Here is a 23,096-nt window from a genome sequence, read left to right as displayed (position 1 = left end):
TGGGTTGAGAAGATCCCCTGGAGAAGGTAATGGCAACCCACTCCAGTATCTTTGCCTGGACAATTCCATGGACAGAGGAACATGACTGAGTCACTTTCACTTTCACTATACCTCAGACATCTTTATCAATATTGACCATATGAAACCCAGAAGTGTTTGGCACTAAATTATATTTAATATAATTTAATTATAATTATATCAAAATAACCTTCACTAATACAGATTTCATTAATTCTCTGAAAATTTATTTTTTTTTAAAATGCCTTTATAACATATAGCTATTTTGAAATATAGCATTTGGTTTGTAGCTGATACACACAGGGAAAAATGCTTTTTTGGTAAAAATTATTCAGTATTCTTTTCCTAGTATTCAAACATGCTAATAAACATGTTTATTTTGTGCAAACATGCTAATAAAATAAAGATAAAGCTATGGATTTGTTTCTGTGATACTTAGAAAATTTTTTACCTTTTGCTTTGTAAGTGATTTCAGATAGACAGGTTTCCAAATTAGATGCCTTATCCACAAGATGGTGTCCTAACATTAACAACCAATAGGTTGAGCTTACAAAAAATATTGACTTTACTAGATGAAATGTTTTTCAAATTGAAAATGTCAAGTGCCATGCATAAAAATAATTACTTCTCAGTCTGTGGTTTTGTGCAAAATATACTTGGGAAAATGTATTGTTCAACTCAATTTGATTAACTCTCATCGTAGATTTGTATTTATTTATGATAATGCTATACTGGAATAGTTAGTTCATTAACTTCTAATTTATCTAAAACAATGAGGAAAACTGTTTTCCTTGCAAATCACAACAAATTTTCAAATGGTACAATAGTTGAATTTTGTGTAATGTACATTCTTTTTTTAAATGTCATGAGAAGTTCACTTAAGAACTTAATAGTTTTATCTTATATTTTTAAATTTCTATAATGATTTGCTTTTGAAATCATGGAGGGTAACATTTAGTTAACCTTGCACCTGAATGTATTTAAAATTTGAATATGATAAGTTGTATATTGTTTTCTGCTTTTAAAAACTAACATTTATTTCCAGGATCCTGAGAAATCTCTGGTTCTAATAATTCTTAGTGGTTATCACTGAATTTTGAACACATATAGATACTTTCTAATACCAATTTCTGGGGAAAAGAGGTTGAATACATTCTACTACATTTAAGAGAGTCTGAGTAAAAAAATAAATTGTTTCAGATAAAATTAAATAGATTGATAGCCTCTAATTCTGTTTTAATACTAATTTAAAATAAATCTGGACTTGTCCTACATTGAAAACAGTACTTTTGCTTTTAAAAGGGTACTTTCACATGGGAAAATAATCTTAAAAGATGGGAGGTGTGTGTAACTGATGTGTGTAACTGATATGTGTAACAGTTATATGTGTAACTGATTCACTCTGTTGTACACCTGAAACTAATGCAATATTGTAAATCAACTGCACTCCAATAAAAATTAAAAAAAATAAAAAGATAGTTTCCATGTTTTGTTAGCTGTTAAAAACTTGTTAAAGAGTGTTTTGGGGACCTTTCTATATTTTCAGCCTGAAAAAGAAGTTTCATACAAAATCACTTGGCTATAGTAGAGGGCAAGAAAGGAGTATGTAAAATTGAAATATATAGAATCACTTCATAAGTTCTCTTCTGCATTAGTGTGAATTTTATACAGTTTTGAAAATAAATCTTTAATATATATTTGAAAAAAGTATATACATACTGAACCTAGTGCCACCACTGGAAATCTATCCTACAGAAATAGAAGTGCATATGATATGATATGTACAATAATATCCACTCCAGCACTGTTCATGGAAACCAAAATAAAATATTACTGTGAGACTGTGGGTCCCCATCCAAAGATGAGTGATTGAATATATTATTATATGTCTATACCATGGAATGGGCTTTCCTGGTGGCTTGGTGGTAAAGAATCCTCCTGGATGCAGGAGGATTTGGTTTGACCCTGAACAAAAGAGCTTCTTGATGAAAGTGAAAGAGGAGAGTCAAAAAGTTGGCTTAAAGCTCAACATTCAGAAAACGAAGATCATGGCATCCGGTCCCATCACTTTGTGGCCAATAGATGGGGAAACAGTGGAAAGAGTGGCTGACTTTATTTTTCTGGGCTGCAAAATCACTGCAGATGTTGATTGCAGCAATGAAATTAAAACACGCTTACTCCTTGAAAGGAAAGTTATGACCAACTTAGCATATTAAAAAGCAGAGACATAACTTTATCAACAAAGGTCCGTCTAGTCAAGGGTATGGTTTTTCCAGTGGTCATGTATGGATGTGAGAATTGGACTATAAAGAAAGCTGATCACCGAAGATTTTTTTTTTCAATTTTATTTTTAAACTTTACATAATTGTATTAGTTTTGCCAAATATCAAAATGAATCTGCCACAGGTATACCTGTGTTCCCCATCCTGAACCCTCCTCCCTCTTCCCTCCCCATACCATCCCTCTGGGTCGTCCCAGTGCACTAGCCCCAAGCATCCAGAATTGTGCATCGAACCTGGACTGGCAACTTGTTTCATACATGATATTTTACATGTTTCAATGCCATTCTCCCAAATCTTCCCACCCTCTCCCTCTCCCACAGAGTCCATAAAACTGTTCTATACATCAGTGTCTCTTTTGCTGTCTCGTACACAGGGTTATTGTTATCATCTTTCTAAATTCCATATATATGTGTTAGTATACTGTATTGGTGTTTTTCTTTCTGGCTTACTTCACTCTGTATAATAGGCTCCAGTTTCATCCACCTCATTAAAACTGATTCAAATGTATTCAAAAATATGGAACGCTTCACGAATTTGCGTGTCATCCTTGTGCAGGGGCCATGCTAATCTTCTCTGTATCGTTCCAATTTTAGTATATGTGCTGCCGAAGCGAGCACTGATCACCGAAGATTGATGCTTTTGAATTGTGGTGTTGGAGAAGACTCTTGAGAGTCCCTTGGACTGCAAGGAGATCCAACCAATCCATTCCGAAGGAGATCATTGGAAGGGCTGATATTGAAGCTGAAACTTCAATACTTTGGTCACCTGATGTGAAGAGCTGACTCACTGGAAAAGACCGTGGTGCTGGGAAAGATTGAGGGCAGGAGGAGCAGGGGACCACAGAGGATGAGATGGTTGGATGGCATCACTGACTCAATGGACATGGGTTTGGGTGGATTCCGGCAGTTGGTGATGGACAGGGAGGCCTGGCGTGCTGCTGTTCATGGGGTCACAAAGAGTCAGACATGACTGAGTGACTGAACTGAACTGATGGGTTGGGAAGATCCCTTGGAGAAGGAAATGGCAATCCAGTCTAGTGTTCTTGCCTGGAAAATCCCTTAGACAGAGAAGCCTGGTGAGCTACAATCCATGGGATCACAAATGAATCAGACTTTATTTAGGGGCTAAACAACAACAATACCTTAGAATATTATTTACCTGCTAAAAGAATGAACTAAAGCTTTGAAGCAATACAATTGCCTAGAGGAAATCTAAACCTATATAGGTATTAATACATATATATATATATTAATAGGTATAATAGTGCTTTTGAATGGGGAAATTAAGGAATTTATAATCAGATCTCATTTTAAAAAGCAAAAATCATATATTTATAAAATATTATATATGTGTATTTATTTGCCCATATGAAACAGTCATGGAAGGAAACATGGAAGAATTCATATTAGCTTATTTACATGAGCTCCTTCTTGAGGGTTCTTATTGGTTCCCCAGAAAGCAGACTCTGAGATAGAGATTGGAGTGCAGGAAGTTTATGTAGGAGTGGTCTCATTGAAGGGAAATGAAGGATAGTATAGTAGATTAAGCTGAGAGAAAGACTGGGCTAGGCTGCAATCACAAGAGCAGGTCAGTTGAGACCTCTGGAGCTGGGATATTCCTGCATAGTCATTTCTAACTGGACCAAGGGAGTCTTTTTGCTCTACATTCTCTATTTGCCTTCCCCCACCTAACCCTACATGTTGGCTAACCCTCCATGTTTGGATGTGGACTGTCACCAGGAAGGAGGTGTGATATAACTGTAGCTCTGCTGAAGGTGATCCTTAAAAAGCAGGCTTGAGCTGTGAGCATCAACCATTAACATCCCCAAACACTGAAGCGGTAAGCACTTTAGTCCTGAAAGGGCTAGGGAAATTTAGTTGGCACACCATAACATTCTCTAAAGAATAGGGTGAAGAATAATGTGATTGATCGAAGAAGGAGAGAGGAAGAGGTAACCATACAAGAAAACAGAAAAATAATTTTAATACAAGCATTTAAACAAGTGGTAAATGGGCATTAATATTGCAATGTGTGGGGGTAGGAAAGCTATGAAAAATTCATATTTTACCTGGAAAAAACCTTCCAAAACCCTCCTTGACCCAATTTTCTGGGTCATTCTTGCTTTTCAATGTACTGTATTTTCTTTGAAAACACTTAAGAAATACAGTGCTCAGTAAAGAAAAACTGAGAAATAAGCTTAAAGATTTTATTTTCAGAAGGAGTAAATGTCTGATGAAGGAAATTACATCATTCTGTACACTTACTGCAGTATTTTGGCTATGGTAACTGTATTCTTACTAAGATGCTGTATTTGGAGAAAAAAATGTCTTGGGAAAAGAGATAAACATGCTGATAATCTACTGTGCCTTAATATATATTATAGTAAGCCTCTGAACTACTTTTGCTAGACTTTATATACAGCTTTGTAGTTTTCATTTATTGAATAGCTATCATATGCCAGGCAGTTTATTAGGCCCTGGGGGACTAGAAACTACAGACTTAGTGATTCAGAGCCTTGTAGGAAAGACAAATGCATCCAAGTCAATCACAGAGTGATAAATGCCATGGTATAGACAGTTAGAGTGTTATGGGAGCTCAAACGGCTACCCAAACCAGAAGTTTGCAGCCTGAGGGTGTCAAAGCTTTTAGGAAGAGAATATTTCTGAATTGTGGGGTGGATATTTTGAAAAGTGAATAATAAAATCCAAATAGAAAAAGGAGTACGTCAAGGCTGTGTATTGTCACCCTGCTTATTTAACTTATATGCAGAGTACATCATAAGAAACGCTGGGCTGGATGAAGCACAAACTGGAATCAAGATTGCTGGTAGAAATATCAAGAACCTCAGATATGCAGATGACACCACCCTTATGGCACAAAATGAAGAGGAACTAAAAAGCCTCCTGATGAAAGTGAAAGAGGAGAGTGAAAAAGTTGGCTTAAAGCTCAACATTCAGAAAACTAAGATCATGGCATCTGGTCCCATCACTTTATAGGAAATAGATGGGGAAACAGTGTCAGACTTTATTTTTTTGAGCTCCAAAATCACTGCAGATGGTGATTGCAGCCATGAAATTAAAAGATGCTTACTCCTTCGAAGGAAAGTTATGACCAACCTAGATAGTATATTAAAAAGCAGAGATATTACTTTGCCAACAATGGTCTATCTAGTCAAGGCTATGGTTTTCCAAAGGTCATGTATGGTTGTGAAAGTTGGACTGTGAAGAAAGCTGAGCCCCAAAGAATTGACGCTTTTTTAAAAAAAATTTTTTTTTAAGATTTTATTTTATTTTTTAACTTTACAATATTGTATTGGTTTTGCCATATATCAACATGAATCCACCATAGGTATACATGTGTTCCCTATCCTGAACCCTCCTCCCTCATCCCTCCGTGTACCATCCCTCTGGGTCGTCCCAGTGCACCAGCCCTGAGCATCCAGTATCGTGCACCGAACCTGGACTGGTGACTCGTTTCATATATGATATTATACATGTTTCAATGCCATTCTCCCAAATCATCCCACCCTCTCCCTCTCCCACAGAGTAGTCCAAAAGACTGTTCTATACATCGGTGTCTCTTTTGCTGTCTTGTATACAGAGTTATTGTTACCATCTTTCTTTCTTTTTTTTTTATCTTTAAGTTTTTTGTTTGTTTGTTTGTTTGTTTAATTTTATTTTTAAACTTTACAAAAAACCATACATATGCGTTAGTATACTGTATTTGTGTTTTTCTTTCTGGCTCACTTCACTCCGTATATTAGGCTCCAGTTTCATCCACCTCATTAGAACTGATTCAAATGTATTCTTTTTAATGGCTGAGTAATACTCCATTGTGTATATGTACCACAGCTTTCTTATCCATTCATCTGCTGATGGACATCTAGGTTTCTTCCATGAATTGATGCTTTTGAACTGTGGTGTTGGAGAGGACTCTTGAGAGTCCCTTGGACTGCAAGGAGATCCAACCAGTCCATCCTAAAGGAGACCAGTCCTGGGTGTTCATTGGAAGGAATGATGCTGAGGCTGAAACTCCAATACTTTGGCCACCTTATGCCATTTGAAAAGACCCTGATGCTGGGAGGGATTGGAGGCAGGAGAAGAAGGGGACAACAGAGGATGAGATGGCTGGATGGCATCACCATCTCGATGCACATGAGTTTGGGTGAACTCCAGGAGTTGGTGATGGACAGGGAGGCCTGGCATGCTGCAATTCATGGGGTTGCAAAGAGTCAGACACGACTGAGTGACTGAACTGAACTAAAGGGTAAAAAGGCCTCCAAAATCACTGCAGATGGTTACTGCAGCCATGAAATCAAAAGATGCTTGCTCCTTGGAAGAAAAGCTATGACAAAGCTAGACAGTGTACTAAAAGCAGAGACATTACTTTGCCACCGAAAGTCTATATAGTCAAAGCTATGGTTTTTCCAGTAGTTGTGTACTGAAGTGAGAGTTGGACTATAAAGAAGGCTGAACGCTGAAGAATTGATGCTTTTGAACTATGATGTTACAGAAGACGTGAGAGTCCCTTGGACTGTATGGAAATCAAACCAGTTAATCCTAAAGGAAATCAGTCCTGAATATTCATTGGAAGGACTGATGCTGAAGCTGAAGCTCCAATGCTTTACCACCTAATGGGAAGAGCCAATTCATTGGATAAGACCCTGATGCTGGGAAACATTGAAGGTAGGAGGAGAAGGGAACGACAGAGGATGAGACGGTTGGATGGCATCACCAACTCAATGGACATGAATTTGAGCAAGCTCCAGGTAATGGTGATGGACAAGAAAGCTTGGGGTGATGCAGTCCATGAGGTCTCAAAGAGTCTTACACAACTGAGTGACTGAACAACTGACAACATCTGAACAACTTACAACAAGCTGTAAGCAGTCTAGTATATTGTAGTCAAGACTGTATGTTGTTTGGACTGGCATGAGGGCATAAGTCTTAGGAGACCATGTTGGAGAAAGAACCATTAGGAGGAGTGGGAACAAGATTATAGTCAGGATCCTGATACAGGGCACAAATAAGATAATTCAGAGAGAGTATAATAAAGCAGCTATTTATAAAGAAGTGGGGGGGGGAGTAAGGCATGGATTGGACATTTCCACCCCAGGTCTAATACAGCAAGAGATAGAGTGGCTTATTAGAGCCTAGAGACAGAATGGCTAAGTAGAGGGAGCTGCCTTCCTCACAGGAGGCATTGAGTCTGGGGAGGGATGCTGCAGAGCTGCAGTGACATTGAAAGGAGGGAGCTGGGAGAACAAATACCTTGATGGGACTGCAGGGAAACTGTTGTTATGTCCTTGCATGTTAGAATGGAGAGAGAGGGAGAACAGAGAAAGCAGTTCTGGAAGGGGCAAAGAGAAGATCTCCTCCCAGCATAAGTGACACTTCTAGAATTGAAGATTAAATAGGAGGTGAGTTGATGGAAAAGGGAAGGAGGCAAACAGAGCAATATGGCAAGAGGCTGTGGCATGAGTGTGCCTGGTGAATCTAGAGATGAAAATAATGCCAGTGCAGCTGGGGTGGAGAAAGCAAAGAGGTGGGATGTGAAGTTATGAAGGCAGACTAGACAGGACCAGTCATGCCACATTAAATACTTTTGCCTTTTTCCCAAGAGCAATGCAACATAACAAAGGAGTCTGCTCCTGGATGATAGACAGTGGTATGGGGAATAAGTTAATTTTATGTGAAAGTTCTTTATAAATCACACAGTACAATGTTAATAGTACTTAGTGTTATTAAACTTTAAGAACACTGTCTCTATTTCTAGTTTTCTTGAATTCACAATAAATTGGTTCCTATTTTACTATCTATAACAATTCAAAGACACTTATTAAATGAATGAAATGCCTGACAAAAATCAGAAAAAGTGTTTTTAGAATGACACTCTTAACAGAAAATTGGTTTTCTGCTTTGGTGGATATACAGATAATTCTTATTTTTCAAGGCAGTGCAGGGCTATAAAAATGATCTTGCAAGTTGAAACCATCCAAAGTAATCTTAATAATCACTGGGAAAATTATGATCATTATATAACCTTTAAATATTTTTTGGCAAAACATGAAATACTCCCTTACTGTTAGTTATAAATGTAAAGGGAAATGAAAAAAATGGTAAAGCCAATATTTATTTAATACTTAGATTTAAAGTGTTTTATTTCTTTGAAAAAAGAGGCACAAATGGCCTACACAATGAAAAAGTCTTACTAGCACTGCTTTCCCAACTACCAGGTTTTTTTCTTCATTGAGGGCAAATGACATCCTTCCAGAAGTAGTCTTTGCATATGCAAGCAAATATACTCACAAATACACTGACAAAATTTTCTCCCTTTTAAAAACACCCATTCTAAGCAGCTAATATTTATTGAGCATTTGCCATGTACCAGAAAATGTGCTGACCTTTCTATTCTTTTCGAGAAGAAAATGGCAACTCACTCCAGTATTCTTGCCTGGAGAATCCCACGGACAGAGGAGTTTGGCATTGACCTACAGTCCATGGGGTCGCAAAGAGTTGGACACGACTGAGCAACTTTCACTTCACTTTATATTCTTTATTTCATTTAGTCCCCCAGTAAACGTTGCAATAGGCTGTCATGGCAGAGGGAAATCCGTCTCTGAAAATTTAACGTCTTTTCCCAAGATCAAGTGTTTGTATGTGGTAGAGCAGTCATTCTCATGAAAGTATTTTGAATTCTCGAGTGCAGGCTATTAATAACCAGACTACACTATCTAGGATCTGTGTGTAGGTCACGCAATAGCGTTTTATTAGTCCGACAGTCCTTTTATGGTAGGGGAAATTCTTTTTTGCTAATTCAATCTATGAAAACATGGTGCTCAGGGGGTTTGAGAGAGACTAAGGTTTGTCCAAAAGCATTAGATATCGCTCTCAGGAGATTGTTTGGCCACCATCTGCACTGGGAAATTGGCCAGGCCGCTTGGAAGGAGTCCACCCCTGAGTGCATGTCTATGTTCTGTTCTCTGAAAACTGTCAGGCAGTCCCTCCTTGCTAGGCATTCTCACCCAGCCCGGGAGAGCCCCTGCACTTGGACGTACACACACAGGCGTCGTTTTGTTCATTCCAAAACAAATATACCCAACAAAATGTCTTAAACCTACATGATAGAAATATGGAGCTTAGGAAAACTAATACGTGCCAAAGTCTGTGCAACTGAGTGCCCTTGGCAGATTATGTTTAATAGTCTGTTGTAAGCAGAGATACCACCCTGGTCAGCTCTGATGAGCAGTTGTGTGTGTTTTCTAGCTGTCTGCTTCCTGAGTGTGTCTCTTGGAGCACTCTTGAAGTGTCTCATGCTCCCTTTTCTCCACCATCGACACCTCACCGTTCTTTGTGACGGTGGTGGTCCTGAATGTTTTCTCTGATGTCTTTCATTTGGGAGTGGAAAGTTTGAAGGTGAAGTTCACTTTTAAAAAAGTCAAGTGAACTGTATTGGCTTCAGAAACTCTGGGTCAAATTTCAGAAAGAAATGTGTGCACTCTGTCCTGAGATATTTTGTCATGCAGACTAAGTGCTTCCCCAAGGAAGTTTTCAAAGGAACTGTGCAAAACCTGATTAACAATTGCAGGTGAAGGACGATGACTTACAATAGATGCTAATGTTCAGGGAAATATGCTCTATTTTCCCGCCAATCTGAAGGCCTTGGACTTTGGCATCATTGGGTGTTTGTGTTCAAGAGTAAAACAATGTCTCAGGATATTTAGGTGTTTGGAGTCATTTCTTTCTTATACTAGGTTTTTGTTTAGAAATCTAGTTTCCACTTGGTTCAGCTCCAGGCACATGCTCTTTGACTTGTAGTTTTTTATAAATACTAGACAAAGAGCAAAGATTATATCCCATCTGTAAAATGACTTATATTTACTATTTTGTAATAATAGCTGGTAAATGAAACTGTTACGGGAAGCACACTGACTGAAACCGCCCACCCTGGCCAGGCACCATAGCAACCATTTGCATGAGTTGTTTTATGACAGGAGGTCCTGGTAAGGAACACAGAACTAATAACCCACTACCAACCACAAGAGTTCAGAAAAGGTCAAAAAGACACCACATGTGCGACCACCTCCCAGAATCCTTGGCATCCATCTTGGCTGAACAAGGCGTGCACCACTGGAAGGACTTTGAGTCAGAATGATTGGCTAAAGACAACCCGGAAATTAATCCCATAAATTAATCACCATAAAACCCGAGACTGCTAGCAGAGCTGTTCGCCTGGTTTCCCTTACCCTACTGCTCTCCATCTGGGTGCCCTTTCCCAGTAAAATCACTTGATTTGTCAGCATGTGTCTCCTTGGACAATTCATTTCTGAGTGTTAGACAAGAGCCCAGTTTCAGCCTCTGGAAGGGGTGCCCCTTCCTGCAACAAAGCTAATTAAAATATTTCTAGGTAGAGGCTGCTATATCTCAGTAGATGATCTAATTTGCTACTTTTGATCCTGGGTGGCCTTGGCTTGCAGTTGCTTGAAGTCGGGATTTTAGTTCTGGGCCAGAGGTTGAAGTCAGGCAGTGAGAATGTGGAATCCTAGCCTCTAGGCCACCAGAGACCAGTGACCAGTGACAAGGCCCTTGCCCGTCAGCTGTGTAGAAATGAATTTTCACATAGAGATGGGATGTAAAGAAGCAAGTGAAGTGCTTAGTAAGAGGAAAAAGGGTACATGTGGATAGATAACACAGGTGGGCTCAGAGAGAGTTCTGCCCTTGTGGTAGTTTGAATTACTTTTGTGGGGCGTTTTTCTATGTTTCTTTCTGCCAATCATCTTTCTTTGCCTGGTTTTGAGTTTGTATTTGGTATATCTCAGGGTCCTCCCACATGTGTTGATGGATCTCTTAGACAGGATGGATTCTAGCAAAGAGGCCTCTGAGCTGGTTGACATCACTACTCTGGGGTGGCACCCCCTCCCTTTTTGAACTTCAAGAAGCCTTTCTGTGCGTGTGTAGGTGGGAAGGTCTCCTTGACTTCAAGAATGAGAAGTGTGGTCTTTCATCTGGTCAGGGCTTAGCCCCCTCTCTTCTTCATCTTGAAGTATCTGTCCACAGGGCACAAACTCCAGCTTCTCAGCCTGAGACCCATCTATCTCCTGCCTCACTTTATTTGGAAGATTGAGTTCAGCCAGGGCGAAGTGACTTTCACTTTCACCTTAAGTTTATGTTAATTTCTTCCTCTGTGATTCATTCTGTTTTTGGAGGGCATGTCTTTCCAGGTCATACCTAGGTTTTTTTAAAATCTTGTGCTCCATTCTCCACTAGAACCTCACTGTATCACTTGCTCCTCAAATCTTTTCTTTTTACTGGCTTCTCTTGTCCTGAAAGCACTCATAGCCATTCTGTACCCTCTAGTAGCTTCAATTACTTTTTCTTTTCAAATAAGAATTCTATATTCTCTACCTGTTTACCCCCATGAATATGGCTTTCTATCTCCACCACTCCTAAAGCCACTATTCTGAAATAACAAATGAGTTACTGATTTGCCAACTCTGATGCCCCCTTTTTAAATTGAAGAATTAATGATTTACAATAAAAAAAAATCCTAATAGTTACCAGTGAGGGGAGGGGAGGAAGGAAGGGCATGATAGGGATATGGGCTTTAGAGACACAATCTGCTTTGTGAAAAACAAACAAACAACAGGTCAGGGATGTATTTTACAGCACAGGGAAATGTAGCCACTTTTTTGTAATAATTTTAAATAGAATATAATTGATGCCTTTCAACCCACAACCTAATTAAGCTCTATAGCATTTGATGGAAACTCTACTACCATGGCTTCCAAGACAAGTGTTTTGTTTTTTTTTTGGTTTTGATATTTTTATGTTCTTTTTCTGTATCCTGTCAAGGTTTCTTCATCTAAAATCCCCTAAATATAGAGCTACTTTAATTTTCCAAGTGTTTCTGTCTGGACCCCCCTCTGCTGTCTTTCTTTTTATTAATATATCCTCTCTTCTTTGTCATTTCAGCCTTTTCAATTTATTTATGATCTCTATGTGGATAACTTTCAGGTAACCAGTGTTACAGAAAATAATGCAGGGGGATAAAAAGACAGGAGTTTGTACTAAAGGGGCAAGATGAAAATTGTTAGCATTGGTAAGATTCAGGATTTTGCTGAATGTCTGGTAGAAGGTATGAGAGAAAGCGTGTGGTCAAGAATGACAAGACTCTAGAAACTGGTAGAATGAAATTTTCTTTTACTATTAAGCAAAAGATTTTAACTAGGTTGTGGAGGATGGAGAAATCAAGTGTATGTTTTTGATGTCTATGTTTTGTAGACATTTCATATTTAATATCAGATCACCTTAACTGCCTCTTGAGAAATCTGTATGCAGGTTAAGAAGCAACAGTTAGAACCAGACATGGAACAGTGGATTGGTTCCAAATTGAGAAAGTAGTACATCAAGGCTGTATATTGTCATCTTGCTTATTTAACTTCTATGCAGAGTACAGCCTGTGGAATCAGGGCTGGATAAAGCAAAAGCTGGAATCAAGATTGCCAGGAGAAATAGCAATAACTTCAGATATGCAGATGATACCACCCTTATGGCAGAAAGTGAAGAGGAACTAAAGAGCCTCTTGATGAAAGTGAAAGAGAAGAGTGAAAAAGCTGCCTTAAAACTCAACATTCAAAAAATTAAGATCATGACATCCAATCCTATCACTTCATGGCAAATAGATGGAAAAACAATGGAAACTGTGACAGACTTTATTTTCTTGGGCTCCAAAATCACTGCAGATGGTGACTGCAGCCATGAAATTAAAAGATGCTTGCTCCTTGGAAGAAAAGCTATGACAAACCTAGATAGCAGAGACATCACTTTGCCAACAAAGGTCCATCTAGTCAATGTTATGGTTTTTCCAATAGTCATGTTTGGAAATGAGAGTTGGACCATAAAGAAAGCTGAGTGCAGAAGAATTGATGCTTTTGAGCTCTAGTGTTGGAGAAAACTCTTGAGAGTCCCCTGGATTGCCAGGAGATCAAACAAGCCAATCCTAAGGGAAATCAGTCCTGAATATTCATTGGAAGGACTGATGCTGAAGCTTATGCTCCAATACTTTGACCACCTAATGCAAAAAGCTGATTCATTAGAAAAGACCTTGTTGCTGTAAACGATTGAGGGCATGAGGAGAAGGGGACAACAGAGGATGAGATGGTTGGATGGCATTACAGACTCAATGGACATGAGTTTGAGCAAGCTCCAGGAGATGATGAAGGACAGGGAAGCCTGGCGTGCTGCAGTTCATAGGCCTGCAAAGAGTCAGACATGACTGAGCGACTAAGCAACAACAATGAAACATCTAAGGGGAAATATCAATAAATATTTACATACATAATTTATTTTTTTAATTGGAGCATAACTGTTTTACAATGTTATGTTGGCTTCTACCATACAACAGTGCAAATCAGCCATAATTATACATATATCCGCTCCCTCCTGAACCTCCCTCTCACCCCTCTGCTGCTGCTAAGTCACTTCAGTCGTGTCCGACTCTGTGCGACCCCATAGATGGCAGCCCACCCGGCTTCCCCGTCCCTGGGATTCTCCAGGCAAGAACATTGGAGTGGGTTGCCATTTCCTTCTCCAATGCATGAAAAGTGAAAGTGAAGTCGCTCAGTCGTGTCCGACTCTTCGCGACCCCATGGACTGCAGCCTACCAGGCTCCTCCATCCATGGGATTTTCCAGGCAAGAGTACTGGAGTGGGGGTGCCATTCACCCCTCTAGGTTATCACAAAGCACCAGGTTGAACTCTATATTATATAGCAACTTCTCACCAGCTGTTTTATTCATGGTGTGTGTATATGCTGATGCTACTTTCTCCATTCATCCCACTCTTTCCTTCCCTCACTATGTCCAAAAGTCCATTCTCTATCTCCATTCCTTTCCTTCAAACAGGTGCATCAACACCATTTTTTCTAGATCCCATATATATGCGTTAATATACTGTATTTATTTTTCTCTTTCTGACTTACTTTACCCTGCATAACAAACTCTATGTTCATCAATTTCACAGCTGCTGCTGCTGCTAAGTCGCTTCAGTCGTGTCTGACTCTGTGCGACCCCATAGATGGCAGCCCACCAGGCTCCCCCATCCCTGGGATTCTCCAGGCAAGAACACTGGAGTGGGTTGCCATTTCCTTCTCCAATGCATGAAAGTGAAAAGTGAAAGTGAAGTCGCTGAGTCGTGTTGGACCCTCAGCCACCCCATGGACTGCAGCCTTCCAGGCTCCTCCGTCTATGGGGTTTTCCAGGCAAGAGTACTGGAGTGGGGTGCCATTGCCTTCTCCGTTCCATGTCCTAGCTACTGTTAAAAAAATGGGTGTAAAACTTAGACAGACACTTCTCCAAGAAGGATATACAGATGGCCATAGAGCACATGAAAAGCTACTCAACATCACTAGTTATTAGAGAAATGTGAGTCAAGGCTACAGTGAGGTATCACCTCACACTAGTCAGAATGGCCAATATAAAAAAATCTACAAGCAATAAATCCCGGGGAGGATATGGAGAAAAGGGAGCCCTCTTGCACTGTTGGTGGAAATGTGGATTGGTACAGCCACTGTGGAGAACAATATGGAAATTTCTTTAAAAACTAGGAATAAAACTACCGTATGACCCAGAAATCCCACTAATGGGCATCTACTCTGAGAAAACCATAATTGAAAAGCACACATGTACTCCAATGTTCATTACTGATGATCTTGACAAAAAACAAAACAAAACAAGGTTTGTGTGGTGAAGAGTGAACACAGCCTTACTTGGGAGGTACCAAAGAGAACAGAAAAATTGGAGCCAGGAAGCAGGAACAACTTTTTCAACGTTCATTGTAAAAGAGAAAGTGGTAACTTAGTGTTTGCGAAAAGGAATGTAGATCCAAAGGTGAAATTTTTTATTAGAAAAAATAACACTATTTTTGTTTCTCATGGGAACCAACCAATAGAAAGTGAAAGAATAATTGTAGGTGTGACATCCTTTTGTCCTTGAGTGTGTGGGAGGGTTGGGACTCAGGGCAAAGCAGGAGATTGGTTTTAGAAAGCAAAATATATGCTTCAACCTTTGTAGTAGAATAAAGTGCTTTGTATGTGATACAGGGGCAAATACGTAATCAATTCAATGAGAATATGTGAAGTTCTTCTGTGATTACTTCTGAATTTTCAGTGAAATAAGAGGATTATCAAATGACAGAGTGGAAGGAGAGGAGATTGAGAGATTTGAGATGAGAATGTATAATAATTTTCTAGGATAATGGCTACTGAATGTTTTTGACAGAAACATAGAATAAGAAATATCACTATCCAAGATGTAAATACATGAAAACACGCACACACTAAGAATTTGAGGAGACAATAGCCTTACTTCACTTACTTTCACTTCAATTCTATTTTATTAACAAAAGGTGGATAGTAACTCACTAATCTCATGACACATCTATAGGCTGTAATATGCAGTTTGAAATACACTTATCTAGAGGAACTGAAGAGGACATTTTCTGCAGAAATGTAATAGCACTCCTGTGAGGCAAGATAAACCAACTTAAGTATAGACTGTATAGTGAGATTGATCCACATAATCAAAAGCAAATCATCATGGACTCTCCAACCTCAATTATTCCTCTTCTTGTGATTCCTGCTTTTTTTCAACTTGTCTATTCTCTGGTTTGAACTCTACAAATTTTCTTCCTATACCCCATTTCTGAATTCTCTTCATTGAAGCATCTGCAAAATTAAAAAGATTCTATCTCTAAACTCTCTCCAGCATGTCTTTGTTTCTATATTCTTTGGTTTCAACATGGTTCAGCCCTTTTTGCTTTATTTTTATTTTATAGTTTTACTTTTCTATCATTATGATAATTGGTGCCCATGATAAGAAATTTATTTTAAAAAGACAAGTAGCTAAAGAAAATAAATATCAAACACAACATCACTAAGAGATTTTCCAGTTACATTTGTTGGTATACATATTTCCATTTTTATATGCATATATTTTATATAATTTCCCCTGGAAGTCTATACATATGCAATTATATAATATAACCCTACCTTGCAATATGCTTATTTTTAAGATAACACATTGTGAATTTCTGTCCACCTCATTATGTGTTTGACAAAATTGTATTTAATAGCTGCAGAACATTTCCAAGTATGCGGTTTTAATTTAAATTGTTTTGTTGAGTTTGTGCAGTCATGTGTGTGTAGCTCTCAAATCTGGTACTGAAGGGTGCACAGTTTGCCAAAGACCCAAGCTGCTGTGCTCTAAAATCGATCCATCCCTTAGTTTGTTGCAAGGCTGCACTTCCTATGGCCATGCTCAGTCACTCAATTGTGTCCAACTCTTTGCAAGCCTAGGGACTAACCCGCCAAGACTTTTCTGTCTATGGGAGTCTTCAGGCAAGAATACTGGAGTGGGTTGCCATTTCCTCCACCATAGGATCTTCCCAACCGAGAGATTGGACCTGTGTCTCCTGCATCTCCTGCATAAGCAGGCAGATTCTTTACCACTGAGCCACCTGGGAAGCCCCTCCTATGGGTCACTCCCAGTCAATAACTGAATGCCAGAAATGTACATAGGCAGGCCCATTTCTTGGATGCTTGGTATTCCTCTGATGAGCAATTTTAGCTGGAGGTCTGCCAGACAAGTCTCTCTCTACTCTATTCAATTGCAGAATTTCCTGGAGAACTATGTACAACTTCTCTTTCTTACTTCTCTTAGGATCAGACTCACACAGAGTCTGAAGTCTCTCTCTGCTTCTCCCAGCTCTTTTCCCATTTCCTTTCAACATCCTTTATTTTTTCCCTAATACAGTTCTTCCCTGCACTTAATCCCATCTTGGCATCTGTTTCTCAGAGGACGCAAACTAACACCAACATTGAGGTTGTTTTCAGATTTTTATTCTCTACAACTAAACTTCTGATTGTTCAACATTTAGCACAGCATTCTTCTTTTGGGATCCCTTTGAAGCACTGCCATTGCTCCCTAAACTGAGCCTAACCTTTCCTTCTCACCTCCATAGCTGGGCTCTAGCCCATCTTTCCAAACACCACCCAGCACTTTTAGTCTAGCCAAAGGTCTACTGACCAAAATACATTAAGTCCCCTACATACGAATGAGTTCCATTCCAAGGGCAAGTCTGTAAGCCCAATTTGTTAGTAAGTCCAACAAGGTTAGCCTAGTAATCCAACTAACACAATTGCATATAGTACTGTACTGTAATGGTTTATACTGCTTTTCACATAAATAATACACAAAAGACAAACAAAAACTAAGATGTTTCTAATCTTACAGTTTAGTACCTTGAAAAGTACAGTAGGGCAGTATAACATCTGGCATACAGGGGCTGGTATTGAGCAAAAAGGCCAAGAAGAGATACTGGCTGGAGGACGGAGACAAGGTGGGAGAAAGCAGAGTTGAAGGATCCATTTGCAATAGGAGATGGAGGACAAACTGCAATTTCACTCATGCCTGGTGTTGCTGGCACAGGTTCTGGTTTCTTGCTGGATTCAATTCTACTTAAAAAGATACTGTACTACTATACTCTATGTAGTGTGTGTGTGTGTGTGTGTGTGTGTGTGTGTGCACGTGCACGCATGTGAGCTAGTAACTCAGTCATGTCCGACTCTTTGTGACCCTATGGACTGTAGCCCGCCAGGCTCCTCTGTTCATTAAATTCTCCAGGCAAGAATACTGGAGTGGGTTGTCATTTCCTTCTCCAGGGAATCTCCCTGACCCAGGGATCAAACCCTGGTCTCCCGCATTGCAGGTAGATTCTTTACCATCTGAATCACCAGGGAAGACACTCTATACAGTGCTATACAGTAAAGTACACAAAAGCACAACCACTTGCAGAGGATGCACACATGTGACAAAGTATGCCAAACACATGAACTAACTTAACCTGATTGGACATGTGAATGCATGCTTGCATCTCTGAATGCTCGAAACTTAAAGGTTTGTATGTAGGGGACGTACTGTATTCTCCTACTCGCTTTATTGCCCCTTCTCCCACCTCCCCAAGAAAACATCTGCCCAGCTGATGCTTCTTTTACTCTGGATCCCTTCTTGACGTTTCTATCCTAATGTTCTTTCAGCTTCACTTTAAAGGCCACAGGAATGTGTTTTCTGCAGTGTATTCACTCTTTTTGGTATGTTAAAAGGGAGGCTGTATAGTCTATTATCAGATATATAGGTATGGTTATATTATCATTGCTAAAACACACAAGAAAAGCTAGCTGAGACTGGGTTTGTTTGGGAAACACTGAGCTAAATGAAAAATAAACCAATAATTTTTTTGGTTTGGATTTTGTTTTTAATTTCAAGATTTACCAGAGCCCTTAAAGTGCTAGCACACATTGTGTCTTTCCAAATCCAGCATTTATACTTTTTTAGCTTTTCTTGAATTTGGTTGATCACAAAATCCTTCAAAAACAGATTGCACTTTTAGAAAAGGGTAAAACTTGTTACAGAACTTTGCTCGGATTATTTTTGCAGTACTACATATCCTTCATCTTGCTATAGTTATTTGCATATTTATCTTGCACATGTTTCCACTTTAGCCTTTAACATAATGTCTTGAAAATAACAGGCATTTGTTGAGTTGAAATTCATCGATATTTATTGCAGGGTCATGGTCTGGAATAATATTTGGTAACTGTAAAAATTTAGTTTGCATCTATTTCAGTAGCTTTTTTGCAGTCTTTTTTATACCATCTCATTCTGGGCTGGGAAAATCATCTTGATGCTGGGCAAACAGCCATTGTTAACATGGAGCTAAATACATTTTCTCTACAAATCACTTTATTGAGACATTATAAGAGAAGAATATAAAAAGAAAGGAGGAAACAGCTGCCTCTGGGTCCTGGCACACCTTGTTTGTGAAGGCAGCCTATGGGTTAGTTGTGATTGTTTTCATTTCCAAGGGTATGCTTGTCAAAAAGGTACTCTGCCAGACCAGACTCGGGGGCCCCCATCTTAACCAAGTTGTTCACGTGGTCACCTAGTTCTTTGATAGACTTCACCTGCTCATTCAGATAGTGGGTTTCTAGGAAATCGCACAAATGGGGGTCACCTTTGTCTGATGCCAGAGTGTGCAATTCCAGCAACGACTGGTTCACATTCTTTTCCAAGAGCAGAGCACACTCCATGGCATTCAGCCCATTCTTCCAGTCGTTCTGGTCCGGTTTCTTGATGTCCTGCAAGCAGATCAGTCCTCCCCGCTGGTTCTGCAGCCTCATCAGCTTCTCCGCGTGCTCAGTCTCCTCCCGGGACAGTCGAAGGAAATACCTGGCAAAGTTGTGCAAGGCCACGTCATCTCGGGAGAAGTAATAGGCCATGGACAAGTACACGTAGGACGCATAGAGCTCCAGGTTGATCTGGCGGTTAATGGCGGCCTCGGAGTCCGGGTGGAAGTTCTGGCGCACCCGGGAGGGGGCGCCAGCGGCATCCACCGGCCCCCGGGAAGAGGCGGCTGCGGCCAGCAGGCGGATGGGGGCGGCGGGCGGGTAATCTGAGGACAGCCTGGGGACCCAGCGCGGCAGGAAAGCGAAGCCGTGGCGCGCACTGCGCAGGAACACCAACGATGTGCTGATGTGCTTGGGCAGGAACAAGAAACAGGGCAGCATGGCCTCCCCTATTTAGAAGTAGGGAAACTGAGGCCAGGCCGGCTCAGCGCGCAGTCAAGCGCCGCCCGGGCACCAGATCTGAATCAGAACGCAGCCTTAGGCGACAGCGACTGCGTCACACGCCCCTTCGCTTCCATACTCACCGAATTCCAGGCGGAGGGCTGCTGCGGGCGCGCGCGCGTCATTCGCGGTGGGGAAAAGGCTGATAACAGTTATAAACATGGCCCCCATCGTCGACGCGAGGTTTCTGGTCTTGGGCGTTTCTAATTTACTATTTCATCTAAGTTTAATATGCTGTCGAAAAAGTAGATGCTGTGACTTGAGTCAAACCTTACTTGGCCTCCCTCTCTGACCTTTTTCTGTCCAAGGACCAAGAGATGGGGGAGACAAGGCAGTGAAATAGGATAAAACAAAAATCAACACTGATTCATCTGAGAGTAAATAAAGGTCCACATCTAAAGAGGATGTTTATAAATTGACTTTCTGGTTATTTTTACAAATTTAAGTATGGAAATAGTTGCCAGTATACTGGGTAAATTTTCGAGTCTATAACATAGTGCTTTCTTTAAAAATGACTTATTTTTAGATTTAAAATTTATTTTCATTGTAAAAAGTCAGATATTGTAGAAATGTAGGAAAAATATATAAACTGGGGCTTCTCTCCTGGCTCAGATGGTAAAGATCATCCTGCAACACAGGAAACCCAGTTTCATCCCTGGGTTGGAAAGATCCCCTGGAGCAGAGCATGGGAACTCACTCCAGTATTCTTACCTGGAGAATTCCATGGACAGAGGAGTCTGGCTACAGTTCTTGGGGTTTCAAGAGTCCAACACAGTTGAGCACGCTGGCACACACTCAGGTGTTCTCTTTACTCTGGTAAACGCTTTGTGTGGAAGGGCCAGACCATATAACACATATATGCTTAACTTTTTAAGGAAATTAAAATAAAATTACTTTTCAAAGTGGTTATACCATTTTACATTCCTGACTGGCATTGTATGAGGGTTCAAGTTCCTTCATGTTGTTGCTAACACGTACTGTTGTCATTTAAAATTTTAATTTTATTTATTTTAAAATTTTATTGGCATATATTTATAATGTCGTGTTAAATTTAGTTGTCATACTTCAGTCATTCTAGTAGGTATATGCTTCTCAGCTGGCACAATGCAGGAGATGCAAATGCAGGAGACACAGGAGATATGGCTTTGATCCCTCCATCGGTCAGGAGGATATCCTGGAGTAGGAAATGGCAACCCACTCCAGTATTCTTGCCTAGAAAATTCCATGGACAGAGAAGCCTGGCAGGCTGTAGTCCATGGGGTGGCAAAGAGTTGGAGTCAACTAAGCAACTAAGCATGCAGTAGGTGTATACTGGTGCGTGCATGCTAAGTAGCTTCAGTTGTGTCCGACTCTTTGCCACCCCGTGGACTGTAGCCCACCAGGCTCTTCTGTCCATGGAATTTTCCAGGCAAGAATACTGGAGTGGGTTGCTGTGCCTTTCTCCAGGGGATGCCTCCGACTCAGGGATGGAACCCGGGTCTCCTGTGGCTCTTGCAGTGCGGGCAGATTCTTTACTGCTGAGCCACCAGGGAAAGTGTATACTGGTATTTCATTGTATTTTTAGTTTGCACTTCCATAATAATTAGTGATGTTTAGTATATTTTCATATATTTCTTGCCAGCCATATGTCTTTGATGAAGTGTATGTTCAAATCTTTTTCATATTTATATATTGGGTCATTTTTTATTCTTCAGTTCAGTTCAGTTGCTCAGTCGTGTCGGGACTATTTGTGACCCCATGAATCACAGCACGCCAGGCCTCCCTGTCCATCACCAACTCCTGGAGTTCACTCAAACTCATGCCCATCGAGTTGGTGATGCCATCCAACCATCTCATCCTCTGTCGTTCCCTTCTCCTCCTGCCCCCAATCCCTCCCAGCATCAGGGTCTTTTCCAGTGAGTCAACTCTTCGCATGAGGTGGCCAAAGTATTGGAGTTTCAGCTTCAACATCAGTCCCTCCAATGAACACCCAGGACTGATCTCCTTTAGGATGGACTGGTTGGATCTCCTTGCATTCCAAAGGACTCTCAAGAGATTTCTCCAACACCACAGTTCAAAAGCATCAATTCTTTGGTGCTCAGCTTTCCTCACAGTCCAACTCTCACATCCATACATGACCACTGGAAAACCCATAGCCTTGACCAGATGGACCTTTGTTGGCAAAGTAATATCTCTGCTTTTTGATATGCCATCTAGGTTGGTCATAACTTTCCTTCTAAGGAGTAAGCATCTTTTAATTTCATGGCTGCAGTCACCATCTGCAGTGATTTTGGAGCCCCCCCAAAATAAAGTCTGATACTATTTCCACTGTTTCTCCATCTATTCACCATGAAGTGATGGGGCCAGATGCCATGATCTTAGTTTTCTGAATGTTGAGCTTTAAGCCAACTTTTTCACTCTCCACTTTCACTTTCATCAAGAGGCTTTTTAGTTCCTCTTTACTTTCTGCCATAAGGGTGGTGTCATGGTTGTTTAATTTCTTATGGTTAATATCTGAATCTTTGATAGTAGTACTGCTTCTGTTCAGGTCTTGTTTATATTATCTATATATTACTTTCCTATATTTCTGTGTGCAAGTCAAATTTCCTGTCTAGGTCAGTTTCCTCAGTTGTAAATTTAGGATCCCCCTTGCCTCCAGTGAGTGGTTGAAAATATTAAATAAGAGAATGTATACAGCGGACTTATCAGAGTGCTTGACATGGAATAAGCACTAGAAATATTGTTTCATAGTTTTTATTGGATAATTTCTAAGTGGTTATTCATAATCAATGTATTATTGAGCAAGTGATGATGGTTATTATTGCATTTGGTAAGACTTACACAACTTATAAAGAATGCTGACATGTATTATATAGTTGCTATCATGTATGGGTAGTGAGGTAGAAATTCTTTTATTATATGAACATATCAAGCTTGTAGCTTTGGAGTAAGCTCCCTAGTCTCAAATGAGCTTCTTAAAGTGTACCATAAATAAAGATGGATGCCTCAAATCTAGGCTTCCCTGATAGCTCAGTTGGTAAAGAATCTGCCTGCAATGCAGGAGACCTCAAATCTAGTGATACTCAAACTCTGCTAGTAGAATGTGATTGATATTCACTGAGCAATTTCTCACTAA

The 23,096-nt window shown here is 40.1% G+C and overlaps 1 protein-coding gene and 1 non-coding gene across 2 annotated transcripts; both read right to left on the bottom strand.

The window, feature by feature from the left end:
• Nucleotides 1-2,810: 2,810 nt before the first annotated feature.
• Nucleotides 2,811-2,917, bottom strand: LOC112587202. Its single transcript, XR_003111718.1, has one exon. It is a non-coding gene; the product is annotated as a U6 spliceosomal RNA (small nuclear RNA).
• Nucleotides 2,918-18,662: 15,745 nt separating this feature from the next.
• Nucleotides 18,663-20,215, bottom strand: FTMT (ferritin mitochondrial). The gene has a single exon (XM_006059490.3). The coding sequence runs from the start codon at nt 19,919-19,921 to the stop codon at nt 19,193-19,195; it is 729 nt and encodes a 242-aa protein (XP_006059552.1). The 5' UTR covers nt 19,922-20,215; the 3' UTR covers nt 18,663-19,192.
• Nucleotides 20,216-23,096: the final 2,881 nt, after the last annotated feature.

Source organism: Bubalus bubalis, chromosome 9 (assembly GCF_019923935.1).
Source record: "Bubalus bubalis isolate 160015118507 breed Murrah chromosome 9, NDDB_SH_1, whole genome shotgun sequence".
NCBI lineage: Eukaryota > Metazoa > Chordata > Mammalia > Artiodactyla > Bovidae > Bubalus > Bubalus bubalis.
This window is presented reverse-complemented; position numbering and strand designations above follow the sequence as displayed.